The 25,571-nt window shown below is 58.7% G+C and overlaps 2 protein-coding genes across 5 annotated transcripts; one reads left to right on the top strand and one right to left on the bottom strand.

The window, feature by feature from the left end:
- Positions 1 to 2,405: 2,405 nt before the first annotated feature.
- On the top strand, positions 2,406 to 11,028 carry Ilvbl (ilvB acetolactate synthase like). Of its 2 annotated transcripts, none has more exons than XM_013157072.3 (16): positions 2,406 to 2,597; positions 3,172 to 3,322; positions 4,767 to 4,968; positions 5,079 to 5,206; positions 5,290 to 5,428; positions 5,508 to 5,619; positions 6,809 to 6,908; positions 7,021 to 7,118; positions 7,230 to 7,366; positions 8,713 to 8,847; positions 9,544 to 9,658; positions 9,741 to 9,910; positions 9,985 to 10,055; positions 10,134 to 10,205; positions 10,335 to 10,440; positions 10,561 to 11,028. In XM_013157072.3, the coding sequence occupies exons 2-16, from the start codon at positions 3,182 to 3,184 to the stop codon at positions 10,737 to 10,739; spliced, it is 1,905 nt and encodes a 634-aa protein (XP_013012526.1). In that variant the 5' UTR covers positions 2,406 to 2,597; positions 3,172 to 3,181; the 3' UTR covers positions 10,740 to 11,028. The 2 variants fall into 2 exon arrangements, with proteins under 2 accessions (XP_013012526.1, XP_003461855.1); XM_003461807.5 differs by having other exon boundaries at positions 2,409 to 2,715.
- On the bottom strand, positions 11,028 to 17,528 carry Syde1 (synapse defective Rho GTPase homolog 1). 3 transcript variants are annotated; one of them, XM_013156774.3, is made up of 8 exons: positions 17,370 to 17,528; positions 15,661 to 15,987; positions 14,914 to 15,561; positions 14,547 to 14,761; positions 13,743 to 13,869; positions 13,421 to 13,581; positions 12,621 to 12,846; positions 11,028 to 12,316 (listed from the first exon to the last, which is right to left on the bottom strand). In XM_013156774.3, the coding sequence occupies exons 1-8, from the start codon at positions 17,515 to 17,517 to the stop codon at positions 11,934 to 11,936; spliced, it is 2,235 nt and encodes a 744-aa protein (XP_013012228.3). In that variant the 5' UTR covers positions 17,518 to 17,528; the 3' UTR covers positions 11,028 to 11,933. The 3 variants fall into 3 exon arrangements, with proteins under 3 accessions (XP_013012228.3, XP_063084614.1, XP_063084615.1); XM_063228544.1 differs by lacking the exon at positions 17,370 to 17,528 and adding an exon at positions 16,408 to 16,740; XM_063228545.1 differs by having other exon boundaries at positions 11,929 to 12,316; positions 13,421 to 13,648.
- Between the last annotated feature and the right edge of the window lie 8,043 nt (positions 17,529 to 25,571).

The raw sequence follows: 25,571 nt of genomic DNA, 5'->3' as shown, positions 1-25,571 counted from the left end.
TGGGGAGGGGCAGGGCTTTCAGAGGCCTATCTAGCTGGTTTATAACCTGGCTCCAGGGGCGAGAAATTTGTCCCATGATGAGATGAGTCTCAGCCACACTGCATCAGACAGGTTCATGACCAGAGGGCCCAAGCTGATCACCTTACCTTGGCACCTGCCGGAGAAACTCATCACTGCTTTAGGAGAGAATTCTCGGCTTAGCACAGGGTCCTTCTGACAGGAGGAAGCTAGGAGGTCAGGTTTCTGCTCTATGTTCTGGATGACACTGCTCGCACTGCTTGTGTGGTAAGAGATCCCTTATCCGTTTTGCAGAGCTGAATGAATGTTTCTCACATCAAGCCCTGGATCTTAGATTGCGTCTCCTGGATGGGGACTGTTGTGGTCAGGGGTTCTGCAGAGAACAATCAGAATCAGGACATGGAGTTTATAATATCATTTGATGATGGTCACCCAGAGTTAACACAAGAAATGCAGGAAATCTATCCACAACACTAAATAGAATATTTAGTTAAACCCAGAGCTCATGACAATGCCCCACACGAGTCTAACTAGAGGTCCAGAGCCCACAAGAAGGACTCATGTCAGTCTCTTTACAGATCTGTGCTGGGAAGGCCCAAAGGTCAGCGGTAGAAGCCAGGAAGCCTGTGCCATTAGGGTGAAGGAGTTGTGCTGGTGGGATGAGGGTTCTATGCTGGAGCTGAGAAGCCACACTCACAACAAAGACCAGGACTGTCCTGAAAAGCATCACAGCCCTCCTCAGCAACAGGGAGGCCCTGAGCTCTCCGACGATAAGCACAGTCGGGTACGTGCCAGGAAGCCAGTGTGACGAGTTCATCCTGGAGACCAAGGGGCACACGTCTTCCCCTCTGCATCCAGGAAGCAATGTTCGATGTGAGGACCAAAGCTTCTCCAGGAGAACCAACAGCTCAGACAGCAACATGTAGGAGAACCCACAATGCCTCAACGCCTCAAAACATAGCTTCTCATCCTCCAAGTCTCTATGCTGGCAACTTTCCTCAGGTGGAGCATCTACACTCAGCGCCATGCTGATGTAACCAAGCTGACCACCAGTTCTTAATCCATAACAGGGACTAAGCAAGTCGGAGATGTGGGGTGGTTGCTGGGGAGTGGGCAGGGTTGGGAGGTGGAGGCCATTGAAGGGCGTGGTACCGAGGAAGTTCCCTGTGTAAAATCTCATCTGTGTCATCCAACGGGTGGGAGACCCGGGTATTTAGCCACCGGAACTCTTCTTCCCTCAGTACTGGGGAATTGAACCCAGGGCCTTTGACTGAGCTACATCCCCCAGCAGCCTTTTTTAATTTTTAATTTGAGATACGTCTCCCTTAGTCTCAGAATTTGCTCAGGCTGGACTTTAGCTTGCAACTTTCCTGCCTCAGCCTTCCAGAGTGCTGGGAGGATGATACGTGTGCACCAGCAGGCCTGGTTCAGCCTCTCACATGTAATACATGCTTGATCCAAAGGTGATGAACACTACTTCAGTACTGACTTTGGTACTGTACTTGATCCTGGAAGACTCTTACAGGAAGTTTGCATTTTATCCTGTTAGTTAGGGGTCCTCCCTGCAGGCAGGGGTGACTCCCTCAGAACACTTTGAAGGGTGGAGCTGAGTCAGAAATAGAAGGTGGAGCAACCGATTTGGAGACTGTGAAGGAATATACAGAACAGTTCTCAAGGGAGAGCCCGTTTAGATGGCATTCAAGAGCAAACTGCACTCATTAAATACAGATGACTGCTGAAAACGGAAGCGAGGGCTTGGTGTAAGAACGACTCCTCCTTTCCTACACGAAGATCACTGTTCAGGAGCTGGACAGCTGAAATACTATTGAACAAGAACTGTCACTAGTAATCGCGGCGATGCTGCACATAGAGGACCCCGGTGGTCCACGATGGGGCGGTGCGCAGGGGCGGGATGGTGAGAGGGGACGTGGCTATGGCCAGGCTGGCGTTTTAGAGGGATGAGTTCCGGGATGGTGGTCTCTGGGTGGCTGTCACACCTAGCAAACGTGAAGGACCGTACGGCCGGGCTGGTGTGGAAAGCGACCTGCTCTGGGAGGGCCGAGAAGCTAAGGGTCTCCAGTACGGAGGATGACTGCAGAAGGCGGGACACCGAGGGTCTCAGCTAATGGAAGACGCCAAGGGCCACGGCCTCTAGCTAAAAAGTGGATAAGGCATTAGGTCTGCAGCTCAAGCCAATGAAAGGCGAGGAGAGGCGGGGCCTAAGGGCAAAGCAGTCAATAGAGATTGGACTCTTAACGGCCCCCCCCCAGTTTGGCTCAGGTTTTGCGCACGCGCATGCGCACGGCCTGAACTACGGGTGCCGCTGAGTCAAGTGGACCAAAGGAGCGCGCGGGGGAGGGGGGGTAACGCCTGGGTCACGTGACACTGAGGGCGCCCAATTCCGCTTGAGTCAGGGCTGTTTCTTGTAGGTGAAGGACCCTGAAGGTCCATCCGGCGCTGGAGAAGCGTCCTGATGCTATTTATCTTCCTGGCCTGCGTTGGAGAGTCCGGCTCGGCTCCGCGCTCTCTGCAGGGTAGCAGCGTGGCTGGGGCTGAGGGTCGCGCGCTCCCAACCGGGGGTAGGCGTGGCTCCGTGGCGCTTGGGGAAGACGCGGGGCGGGCTCAGCATCGGGGCTGAGATTCTCGAGTGCTCTGTAAACGAGGGGCGGGGCTTCCCGCTCATAGAGTGACATCCAGGTACGTGCGTAAAAACAAAACACTTTGTGTTGATGCTGTTATCCTTGCATTTACTCGCGGTAGCCTACTTTGAACGGCGATGACATAAGTGGGTGGCGGATATGAGGACACCCGTGAAATCCCCGTCCCTACCGGCCCGCTTCGCGTATCGCCCCTCCTTGTTGGCACTGCCTTATGCCCCCCCCCCCCGCTCACCCTCTACCCCCCTCCGCTCTCGCGAGAGGCGTGGCCTGGCCTCGCTCAATCTAGTGTGTGGGGCGTGGCCTCGCCGAGACTCGCAGAAAGAGGCGTGGCTTCTCGGAGACTCATAGCAAGGGAGTGGCCTGGTTATTTAGGGGGCGTGGCCTCAAGCTGGCAGCAAGGGGCGTGGCCCAAGACTCGCAAAAGTGGGGACGCTGCTTCTTCCGGATTAGGTGATGTCCTGCCCCAGTGCCTGTACTGTGCTATTTCCCGCAGGTGCTGCCTCATGGAGAACCCCGCCGCCGCCGCCCCCGTCCCCGCGGAGGTGTCCCCCTTCTTGTTCCTGCTTCTGGCGTGCGGGACGCTGGTGACAGCCCTGCTGGTGGCTGCTCACAGACTGGGGCTTTTCTATCAGCTGATGCACAAGGTGCCGGGGCGCTGGTGGGAGGCCGGCTGGGGGTGGGCGCCAGAAAAGGAGGGTTGTAGGGTGCTCCTGGCTGGCTCGGTTCTTTTTTTTCTAACAGGGAAAGCGAGTCCTGACAAGTCCAGTGTGGCTGGCTGGGAGTTTCTAGCCAGGGTTTTGCACCGTTTGTGGGCCCTGGACTTTGCCATTAGAGATAAGGCAGCACCTGCTGCCTGGGCAGTGGCCCCACCCTGCCTTCCTCCTTCCCCACGGCTTGAGCAGAGGCAGCCCTGGGCTCATGCTTCCTAAGCCCAGCAGGATCAATGGGCTGGAGAGGCTTCTGTGACAGTGGCCCTCTGCCAAGCTTAATGATTTTTTTTTAATTTTTTTTTTTGTCTTTTTCATTTTTATTGGTACCGGGGATCGAACTCACGACCGCCTGCTTGCAAGGCAGGTACTTATGCCGCTGAGCTAAATCCCCAGCCCCCAAGCTTAATGATTTAGGGGGATTTTCTTACACATCCCTCACCATCTCCTGGAAAGTTACTTTCTGCCGTTTCTGTGCATATTTCCAGGAGAGGAGACTGAGGCCCAGAGAGGTGACCTGTTTGGCCGGAGAGGTTGTTTCAGCAGTTTTTCCCCAGATGAATTCACAGGTCTCTCTCTGTGAATCACTTGCTTTTCTGTCAGAAATCGACCTGTTCCCCAGACCTCCTCTCCAGGCCTTCTAGCTGGGAGCAATGCTGCTGACGTTTAGATGCATGGAGGTTTCAGGCTGTAGTTGCTGGGACCAAGGGTCCTCCATGTGGTTTGTTTGGGCAGGAGCTTTGGTGCCAGCCGTGTGTAGCTGGCAGCACGTGAGCTGGACCCAGACCTGCTCAGCCTTGTTGGGAGGAAGCCAGGTAGGCTGGAGTCAGCAGTCCAGGTGCCAGGCCCTGCAGGGATATTAGGGCAGGCAGAGGCCCAGATGGTAGCCTCCTACCTCTGGCCCGACTCCCCGGCCTTCTGTTTACACCTCTCCTCTCCGCCTCCTGCTCACCTGTGTCTCTGAGGCATGTGACATAACAGCCTGACAGTTACCGTTGTGCGTTCTGTTGGACTTAACTCTCTCTTGGGCAAGTCTTGGTATTCTTACCTGCACAAGAAAATAGAAAAGGGCTGGGGATTTAGCTCAGTGGCTTAAGCATTTGCTTGCTAAGTGCAAGGTCATGAGTTTGATCCCCAGAGTAACTGTTTCACCAGCTCCCAGGTTCCCCTGACTTCAGTCTGACCCTTCTCCTGGCTGCCAGTGTACTGGCCCCTGACAGTGTTTCTATTTTTGGATGAATCCAGGGATGCTTTTAAGATCGAGCTACATCCACTGTCCTTTTTAAAATTTATTTATTTATTTGGAGACAGGGTCTCACCAATTGCTCCTCCCTGCCTGTCCACCCTCTTGACCGGTCTGCTTGTCTCTCTCCCTGCCCAGGTGGATGAGACAAGCGTGCGGCACGGTGGGGAGAGCGTGGCTGCTGTGCTGCGGGCGCACGGCGTGCGCTTCGTCTTTACGCTGATCGGTGGCCACATCTCCCCGCTGCTGGTGGCTTGTGAGAAGCTGGGCATCTGTGTGGTGGACACGCGCCATGAGGTCACGGCCGTCTTCGCGGCCGATGCTGTGGCTCGCCTGACAGGTGAGGGAGGGGTGCAGAGGATGCTGGCTGCTGGGACAGTGGTGTGGGTCTGGGAGAGCAGGGGCAGTGGCGTGGTGGGGGTGCACGTCCATGACAGGACTGTGTTCCAGGCACCGTGGGGGTGGCGGCAGTGACGGCAGGCCCTGGCCTCACCAACACGGTGACCGCGGTGAAGAACGCGCAGGTGGCACAGTCCCCCGTCCTGCTGCTCGGAGGAGCTGCCAGCACCCTGCTGCAGGTACCCGGGGTTTGCAGAGTGGCGGGGAGCCTGGCTAGGCTCCAGGGACTCACATGGTCACCTCCCTACCCTGTCGCTGCCAGAAACGGGGCGCCCTGCAAGCCATCGACCAGCTGTCCCTATTCCGGCCGCTCTGCAAGTTCTGTGTGTCGGTGCGGAGGGTGCGGGACATCGTGCCCACGCTGAGGGCTGCTGTGGCCGCCGCCCAGTCGGGGACCCCAGGTAGGCGGGGCCAGGTGCTGCGCAGTGAGCAGGGTCCCAGTGCGGTATCCTAGGCTCAGCTGCTTCTCTGTACCCACAGGGCCCGTGTTTGTGGAGCTGCCCCTCGATGTGCTGTACCCCTACTTCATGGTCCAGAAGGAGATGGTGCCAGCCAAGCCGCCAAAGGGCCTCATGGGCTGGGTGATCTCCTGGTAAATAATGCCATTCCCGCTGCACCCTCTTGTCTCCTGCTGTCTCCTGCAGCCTTTTCTTTCTGTGCCTTCACCCTCCTTTGACTTAGCCACCGGTTTATACATGGCCCAAGAGGGGCAGGCTGTGGGGAGAGGAAAAGCATGTTTAAAGGTCCTGAGGCAGGAGTGGATTGCTGGGTTAGAAAAGCAAAGGGTGGCCTTTGTGGAAGCAGCTGAGCAGAGGGTGAGCTTGGAGGGCTCTGCTGCCTGTTGGCTCACTCCTCCCCCTCCAAATATTTACTAAGCCCTGGCCAGGTGTCAGGTCCTGTGACAGGCCTGGGTGACCTTGATGGACAAGACGGGTCCCTGCGCTTTGGGTTCCTGAGAAGTTCTTGGAAGGTCGGCTTGAGTGGGAGTGATTTTGGGGCCTGCTGGTCACCATCTTTCTTCCTCTCCTGTTTCCCTTTTCCTGTCTCTCGCTGCCCCTCGCAGAGCTGCCTCTTTTCATCCTTTTCACTTGCCCTGTCTCTGGCTTTTCTTGTCATCTTTTCTGGAATCCTGATGCCACAGACAAAGCCAACTCCTGGCTCTAAGCCCTGACCGCTTCCTGCCAAGGTTCCTGGGCCGTCTCTAGCTGGACTGAGGAGGGTTCCTTGAGGGCAAGGCCTGGACAGGGTTGCTCTGTGTGTCTCCAGGGACCCCACACGGGGCCTTCAGGAAACTCGGGGCCCACGGCCCAGTGAATAAGGAGGCAGGCATGGGAAGAAGCCAGGGACGGTGAGGGTAGCAGCGCCCGCAGGTGCAGTGTTTTGCAGAGGGCCTTAGTACTGCGGTGGACAGATGGCCGGAGTTAGGATGGAGCCGGGCCCGGGCCCATGTGGCTGTCCTGCAGCCCTGGCCCCCGTCCAGGCACCTGGGCTCCGGTTTTTGTTGCTGCAGCAGGGCCGGGTCGGATGGACCTGGCCTTCAGAGGTGCCTGGGGTAAACAGCTGGAGACTCAGTGCCTCCTGGTCCCTGGGGGCACCCACGGCACAGGGGCCACGGCCAGGGTCTTGCTGTCATCCAGAGCTCTAAAGGTCCATCCTCACTGTTCCTGGTCACTGCCCGACTCCTGTGTCCCTTTCTCCTTTGCTTCCAGCCCCGTCCGAGCCCCTGGCTGGCCTCAGCCCCTCGGAGCACTGTGACTGGGCTCCTTCCTCTCTTCCCATAGGTATTTGCGGAACTGCCTGGCTAACCTCTTTGCTGGCGCATGGGAGCCTCAGCCCGAGGGGCCCCTGCCCCTGGACATCCCCCAGGCCTCCCCGCAGCAGGTGAGTCACCTCCTGCTGGCCTAGGACTCCCACCTGGCCGGGCCTGCGGACCTTCTCCCTGAGGCAAGACTGGGCAAGATGGTGACCCTTTGAACCCTGACTCTTGCGTCAGGTCCAGCGCTGCGTGGAGATCCTGAGCAGGGCCAAGAGGCCCCTGCTGCTGCTGGGCAGCCAGGCTCTGCTGCCCCCGACGCCTGCCAGCAAGCTTCGGTGAGGAGCCCCCACCCTTGCTCCCTGGGCCCTGGCCCTGGTCTGCCGCTGCCTTGCTGGGAGGGGGCAGGCCCTTGGCCGCACTGACCTGCACTCTGCCTGGCTGTCCAGGGCTGCCGTGGAGACCCTAGGCGTCCCTTGCTTCCTAGGGGGGATGGCGCGGGGGCTGCTGGGCCGCAAGCACCCCCTCCACATCCGGCAGAATCGCGGGGCGGCCCTGAAGAAGGCTGACGTTGTCATCCTGGCAGGTGGGTCTCCCTGAGAGCCCCTCCCCTCTCCCCCGAGATCCCCTTTTCCCTGGCACCCCACCAGCCTGTCAGCGTACCCTCTCCTCTGCCATCACCCCCTTCCCATTTCAGGGCCTTGGAACAGCTCCACCTTGAAATTGGAGGGGACCTTGACACAGTTTACCCCCCAGGACACACGCCTCACGGGCACCTGCTGTGTCACACACATTTTCACGTCAGGCACTCTGAATCCTGATAGATGCACAACAGACTTGTCTCGCCAGCCCCTCGACCTTTTAGGCAGTTCTGGGGATCGGACCCCAGGGCCTTCCTGCTGGGCTATGCCTCAGCCCTTCAATGTTTGATTCTGAGCAAGGGTCTCACTATGTCCCTGAGGCTTGAACTTCAGGCCTCCTGCATCAGCCTCCTGGAGTGCTGGGCTGACAGGTGTGCGCCCCACATGACTGAGCTCTGGCTGTGCACAGCACGTGTTGCTGGGTAACAGGGATGCTCTGTCAGAGAGGTGTGTCACCAGGCCATGTGGCTGCCATGTGAATGTCACCGAGGGTATTTAGACAAAGCAGGGTGGTCATCGAGTCACGGGGCAGTGTCCTTGCACAGGGCTGGTTGTGTGTGTGTCCTTTACCGAAATGTGCGTGGGCGATGCAAGACTGCAATCTTGTGCCCGAACTCGGTGACCCGCGGTGCCCCTGTGATTTCCTAACATGCGGCGCTGGGATTTCAGCTTCCTGGCAGATGCCTGCTCAGCACGGCCAGAGCCCTGGCTTCCTTGTCCAGGGCTGCAGAAACAGAACAGGAGCCGAATTAATTAAAAAAAAGAGAGACTCGCTCACCTTTGGACTTGGCTCCTTCGTGAGCTGGACTCAATGGAGCAGGGAGGCTGCTGTGCAATCCAGGGGGGCCGGGCCTTGTTTGCCTGCTTGGGGTCTGGCAAAGGCTGCAGCTGGGTCTCTGCCTGCACCCTGGGCCCACTGTGTGCCGTGTCCTCGAGCAGGCCAGCCCGCACTGGTCACTTGGTGGAGGATGAGAAACGTTCCTCTTCTTCCCCTCCCTCCTTCCTTCCGTCCTCCTTCGGCTTGTGGGGCGAGGATGGAACCCAGGGCCGCACACATGCCAGGCAGGTGCTCTGTACCGAGCAGCACCCCCAGCCTTTGAGGCCTCTCAGGAACCACAGGACCCTTGCTGCCGCCGCACCCTGCTGGCCAGGGCTACTCCCGAGGTCAGCCCTGATTCGAGGGAGGCAGAGAGCACAGGAACTGTGTTACAGTGGATCCAAAGCAAGGCCGTGGGCATCGCTGTGCACGCCAGGCCTCTGGGTACTGACACCCTCCCTGCCCCTGCTCCAGGAGCCGTGTGTGACTTCCGTCTCTCCTATGGCCGCGTCCTGAGCCGGCGCAGCAAGATCATCGTGGTGAATCGGAACAGGGAAGAGATGCTGCTGAACTCGGACATCTTCTGGAAGCCCCAGGAGGCCGTGCAGGGTGAGCTCCGCAGCGGCCCCACTGCGTACTGGTCCCTCTCGTCCTGGCCCGTGCTCTCAGCTGCCTTGAGCTGGGTGTCAGAGTGAAGGCCCAGGCCCTGCCCTGGGGAAGGTGCAGCCCCGCAGCTGGTGGGCAGCAGGCTGGAAGGGGCACAGGCGGAGACGGGGCAGCGATGGCAGGGCACAGAGTGGGCGTGGATGGTGTGAGCAGCCCAACACTTCCAAGCTGCCACTTGGGCATTTCTCGAGCGGGAGGCTGAGAAACCCCTGCGAGCCTCTGGGAGAGCCCTGCTTGCGGGGCGGAGCTGGTTTTCCTGTGGTTTGAGTCTTGTGCGTGTGAGGCGTGTGAGGCGGGTGCTCTACTGCTGAGCTACTTCCCGGCCCTCAGTGGCATCGTTTTCATCCGTTCATTTGGAGGCTGCATCCACAGGACTTGGCGATGTAAAGGGCGAGGGAAAGAGGATTATGGGTCCAACTTGGGTTCCCTAAATCTCATCTCGCTGCTTCACTTCCCTCTAGTCCAGACTGCCCTTGCCTGCTTCTGGCAGACCTCGGGGTGCCTTTTACCCGCTTTGCCCTAGCAGCAGCCCTGGCCGGCTTCCATCCCCGCTGCCTGGGATGTTGCTTTTGGCTTCTCATCGTCTTCTGGCCTCTGGCACTGGAAGGCAGGAGGGAGCCAAAGCTCTTCCTTCACCAGGCGATGTGGGCTCCTTTGTGCTGAAGCTGGCGGAAGGCCTTCGGGGCCAGACGTGGGCAGCAGACTGGGTGGAGGAGCTGCAGGAAGCTGACCAGCAGAAGGAGCAGACTTACCGGTGGGTCTGCGGGGAGCGGACAGGCAAGGGCTTTTCCAGTGGGCTATGAGGGACCCGGCTGAGCCTCCCCGACCTCTTGCAGGGAGAAGGCAGCGAGGCCCGTAGCCCAGCATCTGAACCCAGTGCGGGTGCTGCAGACGGTGGAGGAGATTCTGCCCGACAACGCGTTCCTTGTGGTTGATGGTGGGGACTTTGTGGCCACTGCTGCCTACCTTGTGCAGCCCCGGGGGCCCCTGCGCTGGCTCGATCCTGGTAAGGAAGGGCCACACCCCTAGCAGCTCACACCTTCTGAGCCCTTCCCGGTGAGCGGCACTTTGTCTTTCCAGGGGCCTTTGGGACTCTGGGAGTCGGTGCAGGGTTCGCCCTCGGGGCCAAGCTGTGCCAGCCGGATGCAGAGGTGAGGCCCTGGATGTTGGGAGACTTGGTGCCTTTCGGGCCGTGAATCCCTCTAACCGTCCGGGCCCTCCTCCATCAGGTCTGGTGCCTGTTTGGGGACGGAGCCTTTGGGTACAGCCTCATCGAGTTTGACACGTTCATCAGACACAAGGTGACCAGGGCTTTAGGGGCGCTCTGGAGCCCCTGAGGTGGGACGGCACTGTCTGCCAGGCAGAGGCCTTGCTGCTTGGCTGGCCAGGCCTTTGGGGTGACGGCTGTAGTCCGCTCATCTTTTTTGCAGATCCCAGTGATAGCCTTGATAGGTAACGACGCAGGCTGGACGCAGATTTCTCGGGAGCAGGTGCCCAGACTGGGCAGTAACGTGGCCTGTGGCCTGGCCTACACAGGTGAGGCTTCTCGGCAGGGCGCGTGTAGGTGGCCTGGACTGACCGGTCCTGTTTTGTGCCCAGTGGGCCGTATGTTCCTCTACATGGCGGGCTGCGTGCTGAGCTGATCTCCTCTTGCAGATTATCACAAGGCAGCCGTAGGTCTGGGGGCTCGGGGCCTGCTGCTCTCACGGGAGAATGAGGACCAGATGGCCCAGGTGCTGCGTGACGGCCAGCAGCAGTGCCAAGATGGCCACCCGGTTGTGGTCAACATCCTCATTGGGAGGACGGACTTCCGAGATGGCTCCATTTCCGTATAGTGCCTCCAGGGTGAGCACGCTTGGCTTCCTTCCTGCACCTGGACTGTGCCTGGCTGGTTTGGAGTCTCATTCTTGCCTGCACCGGACCTAACCCACGAGACCTGGTGACCTCACAACCCTCCCTGAGCTGAGGGGGGACAGAGGATCAAAGCACTCAGAGGCATCTTGGCAGCCCTGGAGAGCTGCGGGCTTTTTGCCTCCACAGGCCTAACTGCACTATCTCCCCTCTGCTCTTACAGACCAAATAAACCACCGCTGGCCCTGTGGGCCCAAGGACTCAGTCACAGAACCTGTGCATATTGATTTATTATCCACAAAGATGGAGGTGAGGGAAAGAAGAGGGAGACAGGAGGGGACCTTACTCTCCCACTGGATTCCTGGGGACTTCAGGGTACCTGGCAGGGTGAAATCTCCCCCCCTCTGTGGTCCCTGGAAGTTCCACAACCCCGATCTCCAGACAGGTCCACACACACTGGTCCACACACACACACACGCACGGAGGCAATAAATAGGTTCCGTACCAAAGTGCCCCAGCCTGACACTTCAGGTGGGGAGGGCCCCTCTGAAAGGGAGGGGCTAAGTGCTCAATGGTTTTTTTGGGGTCAGGATGGGGAGGGGAGGAAGGCAGGGCCCAGGCTCTGCCCTCTCTATTGGTTGGCTGCAGGCCTATCACGGGGTCTTCCCTGGAAAACAGGGTGGGGAAGGAAACCAGCTGTGTCTGCAAGCCCCAGGCTGCCCCTATCCAGCTGGAGTCAGAATAGGGGTCACCTACCCTCGGACAGCACCTGGGGATCGTGCTTGGGCCCTCCAGAGGAGGGAGACACAGAGCGCAGTGCTCGAAGCTAATACTGATTTGGTTGGCAGCAGCAAGAGGCCTGAACGGGGTGTCTTAGCACCCCAGAGTGATGCTCACAGTAACTGGTGTGTACCCCAGCAGAGGGGTGGCAAGAGAGGCCAGCCTAGCAAGCAGGAGAACCGTCTTTGGGCAACGAAGGCCAAGAAGTCCAGGCGCTCGGGAAGACGGCCACGGCGGCTATGATCCCGAAAGCCCTGGGCCTGGCCTTTACAACTGGTACCCACATAAGGGCACTGGACACTGGGAATGACTTAGCGGAGGAAGCTGGCCCCTTGGCAACCCCCCTAGCAACCAGGAGCAACCCCATCTTGGGGATGCTAAGGGCCCCGCCCCACCGCTCAGAGACACACGTTTATCTGCTTGGAGAGCTCTCTCTCCAGGTCCAGGATGAGGGCGTCGAAGTCTTTGAGATTCAGGTGTGGATTGAAGGGCGCATCAAACTCATCCTCAAAGTCGCCAGCGCCTCTTTGTTCCCTTGCCTCCTCCTCTTCGTCCTCCTCGCTGTCACTGCCCGTCACGTGGTCATAGTCAGGTCCAGACAGGAAGTCCCGCCCACACACGCTCCAGTCGCCAGCATATCGGTTGCTTGGAGGGCTTTCTGGGCCTCCTCGACCGCGAGGCCGCGTCACCACCTCTGGGCTCGCTAGCGGCAAGTGCAGGGATGGTTGTTTGGGCCGCATGTACGGTGCAACGTCCAGAGCCTCTGGGGACCGGTGGGGATCTGAGGGAGCAGAGGGAACACTTGTGATGACTTCGTGCACAACTAGGCCCTTAGGGGAGACAAGGCCTAGGATTTCATTGGTAAGGGCCAAATTGGTTGCTTAGGCAACCAGGCTGATTGGCACGTTGTGAGGCGGGACTCCTGGCTGCAGCAATGGCACATTGGCTAGATCTCGTTTTTTTTTTTTTTTTTTTTAACCCAGAGGAGGCGTGGCCTGCCCTAACCAGACTTTGATTGGATGCTCCTGAAGGCGGTGCCCTAACAGCCTGACTGGATTGGTGGCTGGGGCCTTGGGCGGGCTCACCTGGCCAGGCTTGCAGCAGGTAGTGTAACACTTCGATGTGGCGCTTGAAGTCCACGGCGCTGGTGACGCTTGGGCCACAGCCACGGATGCGGGGCCGAGAGGGTGCCTGGCGCGCCGGCAGCAACACGGGCCCGAAGCACACGGCCAGGTTCTGCGGGGTCATGCGGTTGTGGGCGTGGAAGGAGGAGACGAGGCGCAGGTGGTTCAGGAGAAGCGTCAGCGTGGCCTGTGGAGAGGATGTCAGGGCAGGGTGGGCATAAGGCAGGCAGAGTCGTGGCCCTGTCACACCTGTGAGCGACTAAGGCCACCCGAAGTGGGGAAACTGAAGTCTGAGGTCTCACAGCTGGCAGGTGGCTGAGCTGTTTGCTTGATCTCATTTTGCCAGAGGACAGACCAAAGCCAAGGGCCATCAGCTTTGAGTGGCAGAGCTGAGATTGCACCCCACTCCTATAGGTTAGGCGGAGTTGTCACAATCCCACTTTACAGGTGACAGTATGAGGCACAGAGAGAGAAAGGACTTGTTTGAGATCCCACAGCCAGGACCTTCCCTTGGGCAGGCTAGCAGACTTGTGTTGACAGTCTGCGGTTTTAACATATCCTGGCTGTGCCTCCTTGGACAACTCACTCAACTGCTCTGGGCCTTGGCTTGCTGATCTATGAGTGAAAGTGCCCACAGTACCTGCTTTGTAGGGGGGTGATGGTCCCACAAGTTCTCGCCTGTCACAGGCTCAGGCAGGGTTGAAGTGCCCTTCTGGTCCTGCTCGCCCCATCTCCCGCTACCCCCACCAGGGCTAACTCACCCTTTCCACATCCGGCAGGCAGCTGAGGAGCCCTCGGGTGCCCTCGGGACTTGGGGGAGTTCTGCTTGGGGGCCCTCGGGCCATGGCCTCCAGGACCACCTGATACAGGGGCTGGGTGATGAGTGGGGTGGGCAGCTCTCGAAGGTAATCCTTGAGGGTGCCTGTGGGCACAGGGAGCCGCTGCGGTCAGAGTGTCAGTGGTTTCTGAGACCAGAGGGTTCCCTGGGCCTGGGAGTAGGGGGGAAGTGGAGGACAGTACAGGAGAGGGCAAACAAGGTCGGACCGGATATGAGCCCGCAAAGGTGACGGGGGTCGTGCCGACCTGTGATGACGTTGATGTCAGGGTACAAGTCCTCAGAGAGGCAGACAGCTGCGCTGTCCCGCTCAAAGGCATCCCGAAGCTCTTTCTTTACCGCCGCTGAGCCGCACAGACGGTACAAGCCCACTACCTAAGGGTGGGGACAGAGCGGGTCTTGTCTGGCTGCACGCTGATCAGGGCCTGCTGCTATGGGGGCTGGCTGGGAAAGTGACTGTGGGCTGGGAGGGTGGCACTGGCTGTAGGACGCCTTGGTGGTGGTTTCTGTCCCTGTGACACCTGTCACTTGGATCCCCACCTGATGCCCTGACACTGCCTCCTCTGGCTTCTCAGACCACGAGTCACGTCCTCCTCCGGGAAGCCTCCCAGAGTCTCCCAATCAAGGCAGGTCCTTAAGCTCTCACAGCCCCCAGGTTCTGCCTAGCCACTTCATTCTCTTTGGTTTTTGGAACAGGGTCTCACTGTGTATTTCAGGCTGGCCTCAAACTCGGTGCCATCCTCCTGCTTCAGCCTCCCACGTGCTGGAGTTACAGTTGTGCTCCAGCACACCCAGCTTCCAGGCCACTTTTACATATGTGACCTATTTTTAGTCACGTGAGTCTTTCTCCCAGGAGACTGGACTCCAGGAGAGTCCTGGTCCTGTTATTAATGGGTTCTGGCCTGGCTGCCGTGATCTGAGGGGAGAGGTGTCCTGCTGGTCTAGGTGGGGGTTTGAATTAGGTGTAGCCTAGGCTGTTGGAAGGTCTGGTGTCCACACACGGGGGAACCAGATCCAAATTCTGGGGGCCAAGGAGGGAGGGAGGGGCTCACCCGCAGCCCTCGGCGCTCAATCTGTGCAACACACTTCTGGATGATGAGGGGCACCTGGCCGGGGGGCTGCTCCCGCTCCACCAGCAGTGGCAGGGGCAGCCCGAAGACACGGGGTTCAGCCTCGGAGGGTGCGTCCTGCTGGTCTGAGAGGGTGAGCTTGGCATACAGCAGCCCCTGGGGCTCCAGGCGGACGGCCAGCTGCTGGGCCTGGCAGCCTGGGGACACAAGGAAATTTGGGCCAGAAGATTAGGAGGGTCCCAGCCCCTCCTAATCCAGCCCATATCTTTCCCTTAGAGCCCAACCCTCTGGGCACTTTCAGGGGAAGGGACTGTACCCTGCCTTTCCCGCCTTAAATCCCATGTCCTACCTCGGAAGACCGTGGGCAGCAGCACCGTGCCCTGGGCGCAGGGTCGGTGCCGCCTCACGCCAGGGTCCCAAGCAAGCACCAGGGCCCGTAGGAGCCGGGCGGCCTCCAGCTCCAGATGGAAGGTGTGGTCCAGCTGCAGGAAGTCCGGCCCTCCTCGAAGGGGCCCCGTGCGGGCTCGTGCCACCCCATCCACTTGCAGCAGGCAGCAGAGGTCTCTCGGGGTGGCCCCTGGCGTTGGCCGCAGCCCACCAAGCCCATACAGGTGCAGACTGAGGCGGCCCCAGAGGGCAGCCGGGGGCACCCGGGCCGCCGGGCCTGCTTGGTAGGGCTGAAAGGAGGCAGTGGACGCAGGGGGCCCTGTGGGGCGCTCGGGAGAGTCACTGTCGCTGAGGTACCCGGCCCTGGGGCTCCGAGTGCTGCAGGTGGCTGCCGTCCGCCCGGAGGCCCCCACACTGCTGTCCAGGTGGTAACGGCTGATGACCGAGCCCGCCGTGGCGGCCCTCTCACGCTCCCGGCTGGCCCGGGGCCCCCGAAGGCTCAGGCGGCGGCGAAGGTCGGGCAGCTTCTTCATCTTGATGGAGAGGCGCCTGGCGGGGCCTGGGGACTTGGTGCGGGAGGTTTTGGTTGGGGGGCTTGCAGGGGCGGCACCTGGGGGGAGAGCACACTTCAGGGTCCAGAGCCTGGGCCGGGGCGGGAGTGTGAGGCTGGCTGTGGCCTTGGGAGTGTGGAGGTGACACAGGTACCTACCTTGGTGGGTTGGGCTCTCCGGCTCAGCAGAGCCCTGCTCAGGAGCTGGGGGTCTGGGGTCTTCCTCAGGGATGGGGTTGTACCAGATCTCGCCAGCGGGTTCCCCACTGCTAGGAATTCCCGGTCCCAGAGGCGCCTCCTCCGGGGGCTTGGCCCCTCCCAGCACCCATCTGCGGCTGCTGGATTCTAGGCTTTGCAGGTACGCGCCCCTGGCAGGGCTCCGGGGTGCCTCAGGGCTGGGGGGCCCCTCTGCTCCAGCCTGGGGCCCTTCGAGGGCTAGGGGCTCTGGCTCTGGTGGGGTGGGCCCTGGGCGCTGGGCTGGGCGGCCTGGAGGGGAGTAGACTGGGTGAGAGGAGGCTCCAGGCACCCCCCAAGCAGCCCCAGCCTGAGGCTCCTCTGGGGTCAGCTCGGTGCTGGCCTCCACTGCATGCCACTGACTTGACACACAGGGATGCCCTGTCCTGTCCCGGGGTTGCGATCACTGCCCCCAGGGACCCACTGCCTCCTATGGAATGGGCAGCCACAGGCCAGCCATCTCCCTGGTGTCCAGCTCGGTTCCTAGCATTCCAAAGCAGGCTGAGTGCTCGAAGCCCCAGGGCCCAGGGCAGCTGTCCTCGGGCCCTCGGGCCCTGGGATCTGGTTTCTCCTGTGCCTTAGTCCTAGCTGCCCTCTTGTGAGTCCCTGCCCTCTCCTGAGCCACAGCATCCTCCTGGGAAGGACGGACAGAGGGATGGACATAGCTCTCACCTTCAGGAGGGTTTGGGGGGCTCCCAGACACTGTGCCCCAGCCGGCGCACATCCCAGAGCAGACACAGTCTCAGGAGCAGGGTGAAGATCACTGTGCCCTGCATCCGCAGCAGCCCAAACTGCGCCCCCACCCCGGGCCGGTCTGTCCCTCGGCCCAGGCCGGCGCCAAGGGTCCAGGCCTCGTGGCCTCCGTGTCACAGCCTATTTCCTGTGTGTGTTTATGTGTGGGCACCCCCGTCCCTCGTCCGGCTCTGGGAACCTTGGAATCTCCAGGAAGAGCCGGGGAGGAGAGGTCAGGTCATGGTGCAGCCGCCGTCCTTTTTAAAGGACACCCCGCCCCGCCTCCCCTGCGGCTCGGGGCTCCCTAAGGTCTTGCTGCTGCCCCTGGACTCGGTCCCCCGGCCACCTCTGATTCCCGCCCTGCAGGACACACGGTCTCACAGGTCTCTGCTATGAGTCGCAAGGGCCACATCACTGTTTAACTCACTCCGCCGGCCCCGGGCGAGCTACCGAAAACTACCGCGTGCCTCAGTTTCCCTCCCTGGATAAAGGGGTCACGGTCTCCCCGAGCTGCCGGAGACGGGCGCAGCAACAGCAGCGCGCGCAGACCGGAGGTCGTGGGATGATGCGGGCGCGCGGCTCCTCCCGGGTCCCAGCGCGGTGCTCCCGGCCGCCCGCCCCTCCTCCCCGCCACCCCATTTCCTGTCGGGGCGAGGCCCCCTCCCGGGCCTCCCGCGGAGCCGTCCGGGCCGCCGCACATAACGGTCCGCGCCCCCATCCCCGCACCCGCTGCTCCCGGGACCCTCGCGCGTCCCGTGCGCGCCTCGCTCCGCAGGGGGCTCGGCGGGGTCCCGCTGTCCCCCCGCCCCGCGCTGCCCCTCCTGGGGGGTCCCGGGACCCCAGGCCCCGCGCGCGCGCGCGCTCCTCGCCATCCCGCCCTGCCCCGTGCCCGCCGCCCTCACCGCGCTCCTTGGCGTCTGACTTTTTCCGGGGAAGTTTCTCCCGGCCCCGCAGGCGGGAGAAGGTTTTCCAAAGCAGCGGCTCGGCCATGCTGGGGCCCGGGCGGCCGAGCCGAGCCGAGTGCGGTCCCCCACCCGCTCCGCGGCCCATCCCGCGCCCCGCCCCGGCCCGCGCCCCGCCCCGGCTGCAGCCCGCCCCGCGCCCCGGCCCCGCCGGCAGGAAGCGCATTCCGGGAATGCTTGGCCCGAAGTTGTTTTTTCTCCCTTCCCCTTTCCAGCTGCACGAGCGGGCGCTGCTGGGAGATGTAGTCGCCCCGGCCTGGTGGGGGTGCAGGCGCCCTCCTGGGCTCCTCCGGGCCCGGGCAGCCTCTTACCAGCTCTGCACGGTGGCAGCTGGTCTGTCTCCAAAACGCACCCAACCTCCTCTTCCTTTTCGTCCATGACTTCCACCAGGCCCAAGCCCTGGCGTCTTCCCTTTCCATGGCCCGCTGTCCACCGAGCCTCCTCCCTGGTCTCCTCCAGGCCACCCCTGCCTCTGCCTCCTCGCGCAGCTCCCCATGGCTGCGGCTGTTTTCACCAACTGTCCCCAAACTTGGTGTAAACAGCTGGCTTAGGGTGCTCACGGCTGCTATGGGTCGGAAACAGGGCCGGGGCCGGACTGGCATCCTTGTCTATATTCAGTGGAAAGGGTTAGGGGGGCACAAAAAACAGAGAGAGAGAGAGAGAGAGAGAGAGAGAGAGAGAGACACACACACACACACACACACACACACACACACGCACACACAATGGGTTCATCCTCAATCGTAGGTTGTATCCATCAGTTTTTCATTAGGATAATGAAAGACCCAAGGCTGGTAACTTTATAAAGCAAAGAGGTTTGTTTAACTCAGAGTTCTGGAGGTTCACCAGCTTGGTGCTGCCCAAGGCGCCAGGCTTGAAGCATCCTGGTGCAGGAGAGAAAAGAGGAAGGGAGGGGGCAGGAGGTCCTGTCCCCAGACAGGAGGCCAGAGGGCGACACTTTGGGGCTGCGGTGGGGGCTCACTCTTATAACAACTCACTCATCCCCAAGGACGCCTTAATTCCTTTTGCGGGTACAGCCCAGTACCTAACCACCTGCCTCCTGGCCCCATGTCTTAAGGCGACCACTGGAGACCAGCCCTCAGCATGGCACAGGTCTTGCACTGATGCCGGCCATGGGCAGGAATCTCCACCACAGCTGTGGGCTTCCCATGTGTCCTCCTGTTCCTCTCACTGTGGTGGCCCTGGGTCCTTGGACTTCTTAGACAGCCACTCAGGGCTCCAAAAATGCACAAGGCAGGGGGCTGGGGATTTAGCTCAGCAGCATAAGCGCCTGCCTTGCAAGCAGGCAGTCGTGAGTTCGATCCCCGGTACCGATAAAAAGGAAAGAGACCAAACAAACAAACAAACAAAACAAAACAAAAACACAAGGCAGAAGCTGCCCTCCTTTCCTGATAGCATTGGGCGTTATTACACTTGGTGCTGATCAGATGTTTGTGTCTGGAACGACACACCTGACACCTGCCATTTAAAGGAGAAAGGGTTGAATTTGGCTCACTGTTTCAGAGGGTTTAGTCCCTGGACAGCCGGCTTCAAGGCAGAGATGCCCGGCTAGAAGGACATGGAGGGGAAGACTGCCCCAGCCAAGAAGCCAGCAAGGAAGAGTCCAAGAGGAGGGTGGGACCAGGCTCTCCTCAAGGTCGTGACCACCACCACCCGGATGTACCCAGAAGTATGTTCTGTCATGTTCCAGGCACCCAGTGGGCAGTCAGGGTGAACCATCAGACACACTGGTCACTTCCAGCGTCCAGGGTAGGGGACATAGACCCAAGTCTCTCAACGGAAGTCATGGCTCGTGAGCTTGGATGGGGCTGGAGATGTTCTCGTGGAAATGTAACCCACTTTATCCCCGTGTTTCCTGCCCCATGCACTGCCCAGACTGGACCTGAACTAAAATCGGATTGCAGCACCTTCCCGCTGACGGCCTTCCTGTGATCCTCATTCTCGCCCTGAGAAGATTCTGCATGCCGAGCATTACCTCAAAGCTTCCGGTTCCATCTGTTGTCTGCCCCCTTTCCTGAACTCTGTGGTTTCCTTCTGGCATTCTTCTCATCTTCCTGCCCCAGGGCCTTTACACACACACACACACACACACACACACACACACACTCACACACTCACACTTTGTCCGAGAAACTCAGGTTTTCTTGTGATTTCCCCTTGTGTTTTAGGTCCAATGGCACCTCCTTGGGAGGCTCTCTTCTGTCCGTCCACTGCTGTCCAGCTGTTACTGGACATTCAGATAGGCTATCTGGTGCCTGGAAGGGTGGCCCAGAGCCCTAGGCATAGGGATGTGTGTGTGTGTGTGTGTGTGTGTGTGTGTGTGTGCGTGCGTGTGGTTTTAAAGCCTCACTGTGAGTTTATCTCCTCAGGCTTCTTGGATATGTGAATTCATGTCTTTCATCGCCTCTGGGCCGTGGTGGGCCAGTATTCTTTCAGATACTCTTTCTGTCTGTGCTGTCTGGTCTTGTTAGATTTCCATGGTGTGTGTGTCTCCCGGTGAACTGGTTAGCACCCCATATACATCCCTTAGGCCCTGTCCTTTTTCTTGGCTAGGTGTCAGTCTGGAAAAGGAGAGAAGCCCCAGTTGGCAGATGGCTGGGGGTCAGAGCTTCACAGGCCCAAGTCGGGGGCAGAGCTGGGGCACCCTAGAGCCAAGGAGCCCGCACATCTGAGGTGGACACTCTATGATTGACCCACACCCTCGTGGCTGGGGCCCATCCCTTTGAGTTCTCAAGCCGTGAATCCTGGGAGACAGACAACACTGGGCCACCGTAACCATCAGGGGCACCCACAGGGCTGCTCAGGGCTGAGCTCTGCCCCTCCTCTGCCAAATTCCTAGGGTGAAATCGGAAGCTGCCCACACCCGGCACTGACTGTTCTTACAGAGCAGGTCTTGGACAGACACAGTGGGATTAAAATGGGGTCACTGCCCTGGGCCCCCACCTGGTATGACTTGGGGTCCTTTGTAGCAGATGTAAGGCCTGGGAGAAGCCAGCCCTGTGCCAGCCGCAGAGAGAGAGAGACAGAGAGACAGAGACAGAGACAGAGACAGAGACAGATCTCGGGGGAATCCCTGCAGACTCCTTTCCACTGCCAAAGTGTAGGCAAATCCATTCTGCTCCTTGAGCCAGCCCACCTCCTCCGTCCTGCTAAGCTCCCAGCAGATGGGCACTTGGGGGGGTAGGAACTTCCTCTCTGGGGTCCCCTACCCCCAGCCCAGACTTTGGAGGGTCCTTAGGCTTTCAGGAAGCGGCTCTCTGGCCACTTCACCTGCTTTTCTACTTTTGTTTTTCTTTTGAGAGAGAGCCCTGCATGGAGCCGAGTCTGGCCTTGAGCTTGTGGCGATCCTCCCGCCTCAGCCTCCTGAGTGCCGGGGCAACAGGCGTGTGCCATCACGCCTGCCTGCTTGTCTACTTTTTGTTCTGTGGACCCCACTTGGGGCTGCTCCTTCTCCCCATGGTCAGGGTAACTGGGTGAGTCAGGGGCACGTGGAGGGGTGGGCTGGATTCAGGGTCACCCTCACCCGGGCTGGGGGACCCCCGCCTCTGACCTGGCATGGGGTCCTGGGATAGCTCTGTTTTCCCTCTGTGCTTCGGTGTCTCCACACCGTCCGTGCCCATTGCTCCGCAGTGTCCCACAGGGAGGGAGAGAGGGTCGCGGTCTTGTGCTCAAGGTTACTCTGCCCCTTGGGATGTGAGTCAGATGAGCCGGCCCCTCCCGGCACCCCTTGCTGAGAGTTTAGAGAAGCCCTGGGTTACTTTCTCACAGCGTCTCGTTATTGATGAATGAATACTTTGACCTAGAACTTTCTGATCCTGCTCCAGAGGCTCTGTCCTTGAGTTTAGCAGAAATCTGCTTGCATGAGGGTACAGAAAAGGGTTTTTTTGAGGATGAAGGAAATTTGCGGAGTTTGTTCCTCAGACTGCGGCAGCCTAACCTTGACTGTTGCTTTTGTCTGTTTTCTGTTGCTATAACAAAATACCTGAGGCCGGGGCAGGCATTTTATAAAAAAGAGGTTTATGTATCTTACTGCTTTAGAGACTGAGAGTGCAAGATTGCATGGTGCTGTCTTTTGGCCCCTGGCGAGGGTCACATCGTGCGTGGCACTGTGGTGGGCACCCATGTGAGGGGAGAGATCATGGGGCAAGACAAGAAGCCAGAGGCCAGGAAGCCAGGCATGCTCCTTCCTAACAGGTCTGTCTCTCGAGGACTAACTCACTTCTGGAAGGTGGCATTCACCCTTCCCCAAGCCGTACCCAAGCCGAAGCCAGCCTGACGCCTCTGTTCCCACTCCGCCCACCTTGGCCACCCGCCCTCCAGGCCTCCCGGATTCCTGCCATCACATCACCGCTCTGTTCCTTCCACCTTTTATTCACTCAACAAACATATTGAAAGTGACTCTCGTCCTAAGCATGAGGGAACACAGTTGGGCGAGAGGAGTGAAAAGCCCTCTCTCCACTGGGTATCAGCTCACAGTTTAGAGTGCAAGAGACATTAACCAAAGAATGCCACAGATGAATGTGTGTGTGTTTGTTTCTGTAGCACATGCCTCAGATGATGTTACTGTAACACATGCCTCAGATGATGACGTATAAAGTGGGAAGGTCTAATTTAGGTCATGGTTTCAGAGGCTTCAGTGTGTGGGCGGTTGGCCTTGCTGCTTTTGGCCCTGAGATGAGCCCAAATCACAGCCCGGGACCCGGTGTGCAGTGAAGCCATTTGTGCCGTGGCCAGGCCACAAACTAGGGGTAAGGAGGAAGGGACTAGAGCCTCAAATTCCCAACTGGAGACATGCTATCTTGGTGGCCTAAAACCTCCCAGGAGGTCCCCGGCCTCCCATCAGTGACAGGGCGTGAGCCCAAGCCTTTACCACATGAGCTTTTTGGGGACCCAGCACAGTGACAATAAGAATGTGGGTTACTGCTGGGTGTGGTGGCTCACGCCTGTAATCCCAGCACTTGGGAGGCTGAGGCGGGAGGATGGTTTCGAGTTTGAGACCAGCCTGGGCTATAAAGTGAGCTCAAGGCCAGCCTGAACTGCATAGTGAGACCCTGTCTCAAAAAAAGACAAAAAAAATGTGGGCTACTGAGTGGATCTGGGTCCCAGATGTGGTTGCAGTGGTGGAGGGGGTGGAGGTCAGGGGAGACCTCTTGAGGAAGTGCGGTTTGCTCTGAGATCTCCATGCCAGACAGGCAGGCAGCCCTTAGGAGGCGGCAGGAGGCTGGAATGGCATGTGACAAGGTCCTGTGGTACCTTCACCTGTTTCTTCCTTTTCCAGTGCTGAAACTCAGCCCACTCCAACTTCTCTCATTTTTTGGTCTTTTTTTCTTTTTTATCGGTACCGGGGATTGAACTCTCGACCACACACTTGAAGACAGGCACTTATGCCGCTGAGCTAAATCCCCAGTCCCATCCTCTCCCATTTTTTAAAACAGCCTCTTTGATCTCCTTACTTCTTGTCACGCCCATTAACCTACACCAGGGCTAACAAACCGCGGCCTGAAAAATCCAACACAAGGGTGAAATGGAAGACTGAATGTTGTGTGACATCGCAGGATGATAATTCCTGCACCCCTTCCCCGATGTGCGGCTGACCACTGGCTCCTTGCTACAAAAGCATGAGTTAAATGACAGGGACAGAGGCTCCCGGGGCCCAGAAAGCCGCCAATCCTGACGCCCGGACCCTCCAGAAAGTGTGTGCATTCCTAAGCTGTAATGTGGGTCCCCACCCCAAGCCCTCCCTCCTTCTGCTCTGTGGACCAATTCCTGGGGAGAGGGCAGAGCCCCCCACCACCTCCAAGTCTCCTTGCAAACCCAAGGTCACGGTCATTCAGGGCTTGGGATCTGCTTTGAAAAGTGAATTTTAAATTCACTGTAGAAGAGTGCACCATCGCCACCTGGTGGTCGCGCATGTTAACTACAGCTTTGGACAAGGGGATTTGGGAATGGCTCGTTTAAATCCTCCGTGTAGTGGGGTCCGCGAGTTCGAGGCCAGCCTGGACCACATGGGAGCCCGCGTCTGTTTTTTTTTTTTTAATTCTTCTTGGGCCCCAATTTTCTCCAGCTCCCCCAGTGATGTGCAACGTGTAAGTGTGTTATGGACCCCTTGGGACACACACACACACACACACACACAAAATCTCTTCCTTCCCTGCCCTCCCTCTGCTCTCCTTTCTTTTCCTCCTTCTCTTTGGCACAGAAGGCTGAGCCCAGAATCCTGCACAGGTGCGCAAGGACTTTTGTCCCTAAAGTAAATTTTCAGTCTTCAATCTTTTTTTTTAAACTTTGAGACACAGTTCATTAAGTTGCCTGAAACTTGCAGTCTTCCTGCCTCAGCCTCCTAAGGAGCAGGAGTTGCCCACAGGAGCCACCACACCCAGCAATTCTTCTAATGTCCCCCTGGCCATTAAAAAAGTTTTTAAAATCCTTAGCTTGCAAACCATATGAAGAGACGGGAGGCTGGACTTGCCCAGTGGGCGCCCCCTTGTGGACTCTGCTTCACACTGGATTCCAGACAGCGTCAAGTTTTCGTGGGGTTCTTGGCTTCTTAGCAGGGACACTTTCCAAGCCTCAGTCTCTTCATCCGTAAGAAAAGGGTCCCCTGCTGCATCCCACAGGGATGTCGTTTAAAACCTAACAAGATGGTGCCCAGAGAGGGCTCAGCACGGTGCGGAGAGCAGGTCTCAGCTGCTGTCCCGTTATTTCGGGGCGCCCAGCAAGCACCCCGCAGTTTAAACCCTCCAACCGCAGCCCAGTCTGCGAGCTGGGACCTAGGGTTGGTCATGAGCCAGAGACGGTGCCTGAACAAGATCCTGGCGGTGTCACACCCCTGCCTGGCTAACTGCATAGTTTTCTGAGGCCGCTGTGACACTGCAAACTAATGCATTGTGTTACAGTTCTAGAGATGCAGGATCGGGGTGCGGGTGGCCCTTCTGAGGGCCGTGGAGGCAAACCCGTCCCATGCGTGTCCTTTGAGCTTCTCCCTGCGTGAGGCCTGGTGTCCGTGTTTCCTCCTTTCTTTGTTCCTGGGGATTGAACCCAGGGCCCAACACCAGACCTGCTTACCAGAATCTCCATGAGCTGAACACTGGCATGTTTCAAACCATGAGGAGCCAGCCACAACAGCGACTGTGGTCCGGAGTCACCGGAGGCCGAGGCCGGTGGCCGGGAGTCTCAGCGGGTCCTCCCCAAGTGTCCTGTTACCACGAAGGAAGCACAGCACTGTGGCTGGACGAGCACATGGCCTGTTCTGGCCCAAAGTGAGCCCAGGAAGCTGGGTGTGGGGACTCAGCTGGATGTCAGGCACTCAGGGAGGCTGAGGCAGGAGGGTCTCGGGTGTGAGTCCCTCCCGGGCAACTTCATGAGATGCTGCCTCAAAACAAAATAAAAACGGTTCAGGGATGCAGCTCAGCGGTCAGGTGACCCTGGGTACCACAAATACCCCCAGCCCTGAGAAAGAGAAAAATGAATGAGGAGAAATACATCTTTTTTTTTAATTTTAAAAACAAAACAACCCCCCCCCCAAAAGAATAAAAAGTATGACACAGACTTTCAAAACAAATTATTGGGAAGTTAGCGTGGGTTAATCTATTGCATGTGGTTATCTTCTGTTCCAGAAGCCTTGTTCACCGAGAGGTTCTGTAAGTCTGGTATCCCAGGGAGGGATAATTTGAGGCCACTTGGAAGCATTCTCAGGTTTTCTGATGTTCACGGGGAAGATAAATCTTGAGGAAAATGAAAACTTCATCTTTAGGTTCCTGGCACAGAACAGGGGTCCTGGAACAGAGCAGTGGTCTCTCTCTCTCTCTCTCTCTCTCTCTCTCTGGGGGATCGTTTTGAGACAGGGTCTTGCTGTGCGGTTCAGGCTGACCTTGAGCTTGCTTTGTACCCAGGCTGGTCTCGAACTTGCAAATGATTCTCCTGCCTCAGCCTCCCGAGTGCTGGGATTATCCATCCATCTCTTAACATATTTACCACATTGTTCTATCTTAATTTTTCACCCAAGTGGTCCTGGGGATTGAGTCCCACACCCTCAGCCCGTCCCTACTGTTCTCTAAGGATTTATTTGTGTGTCCATCTTTCCCTCTGGACCCTGAGCTCCTGGAGAGCAGGATCGGATGC

The sequence above is a fragment of the Cavia porcellus genome, unplaced genomic scaffold (genome assembly GCF_034190915.1).
Source record: "Cavia porcellus strain 051 isolate PalLab524CR breed Dunkin Hartley unplaced genomic scaffold, mCavPor4.1 scaffold_17, whole genome shotgun sequence".
NCBI lineage: Eukaryota > Metazoa > Chordata > Mammalia > Rodentia > Caviidae > Cavia > Cavia porcellus.
Note: the sequence above shows the minus strand (reverse complement) of the source record. Positions and strands in the feature narration are given on the sequence as shown.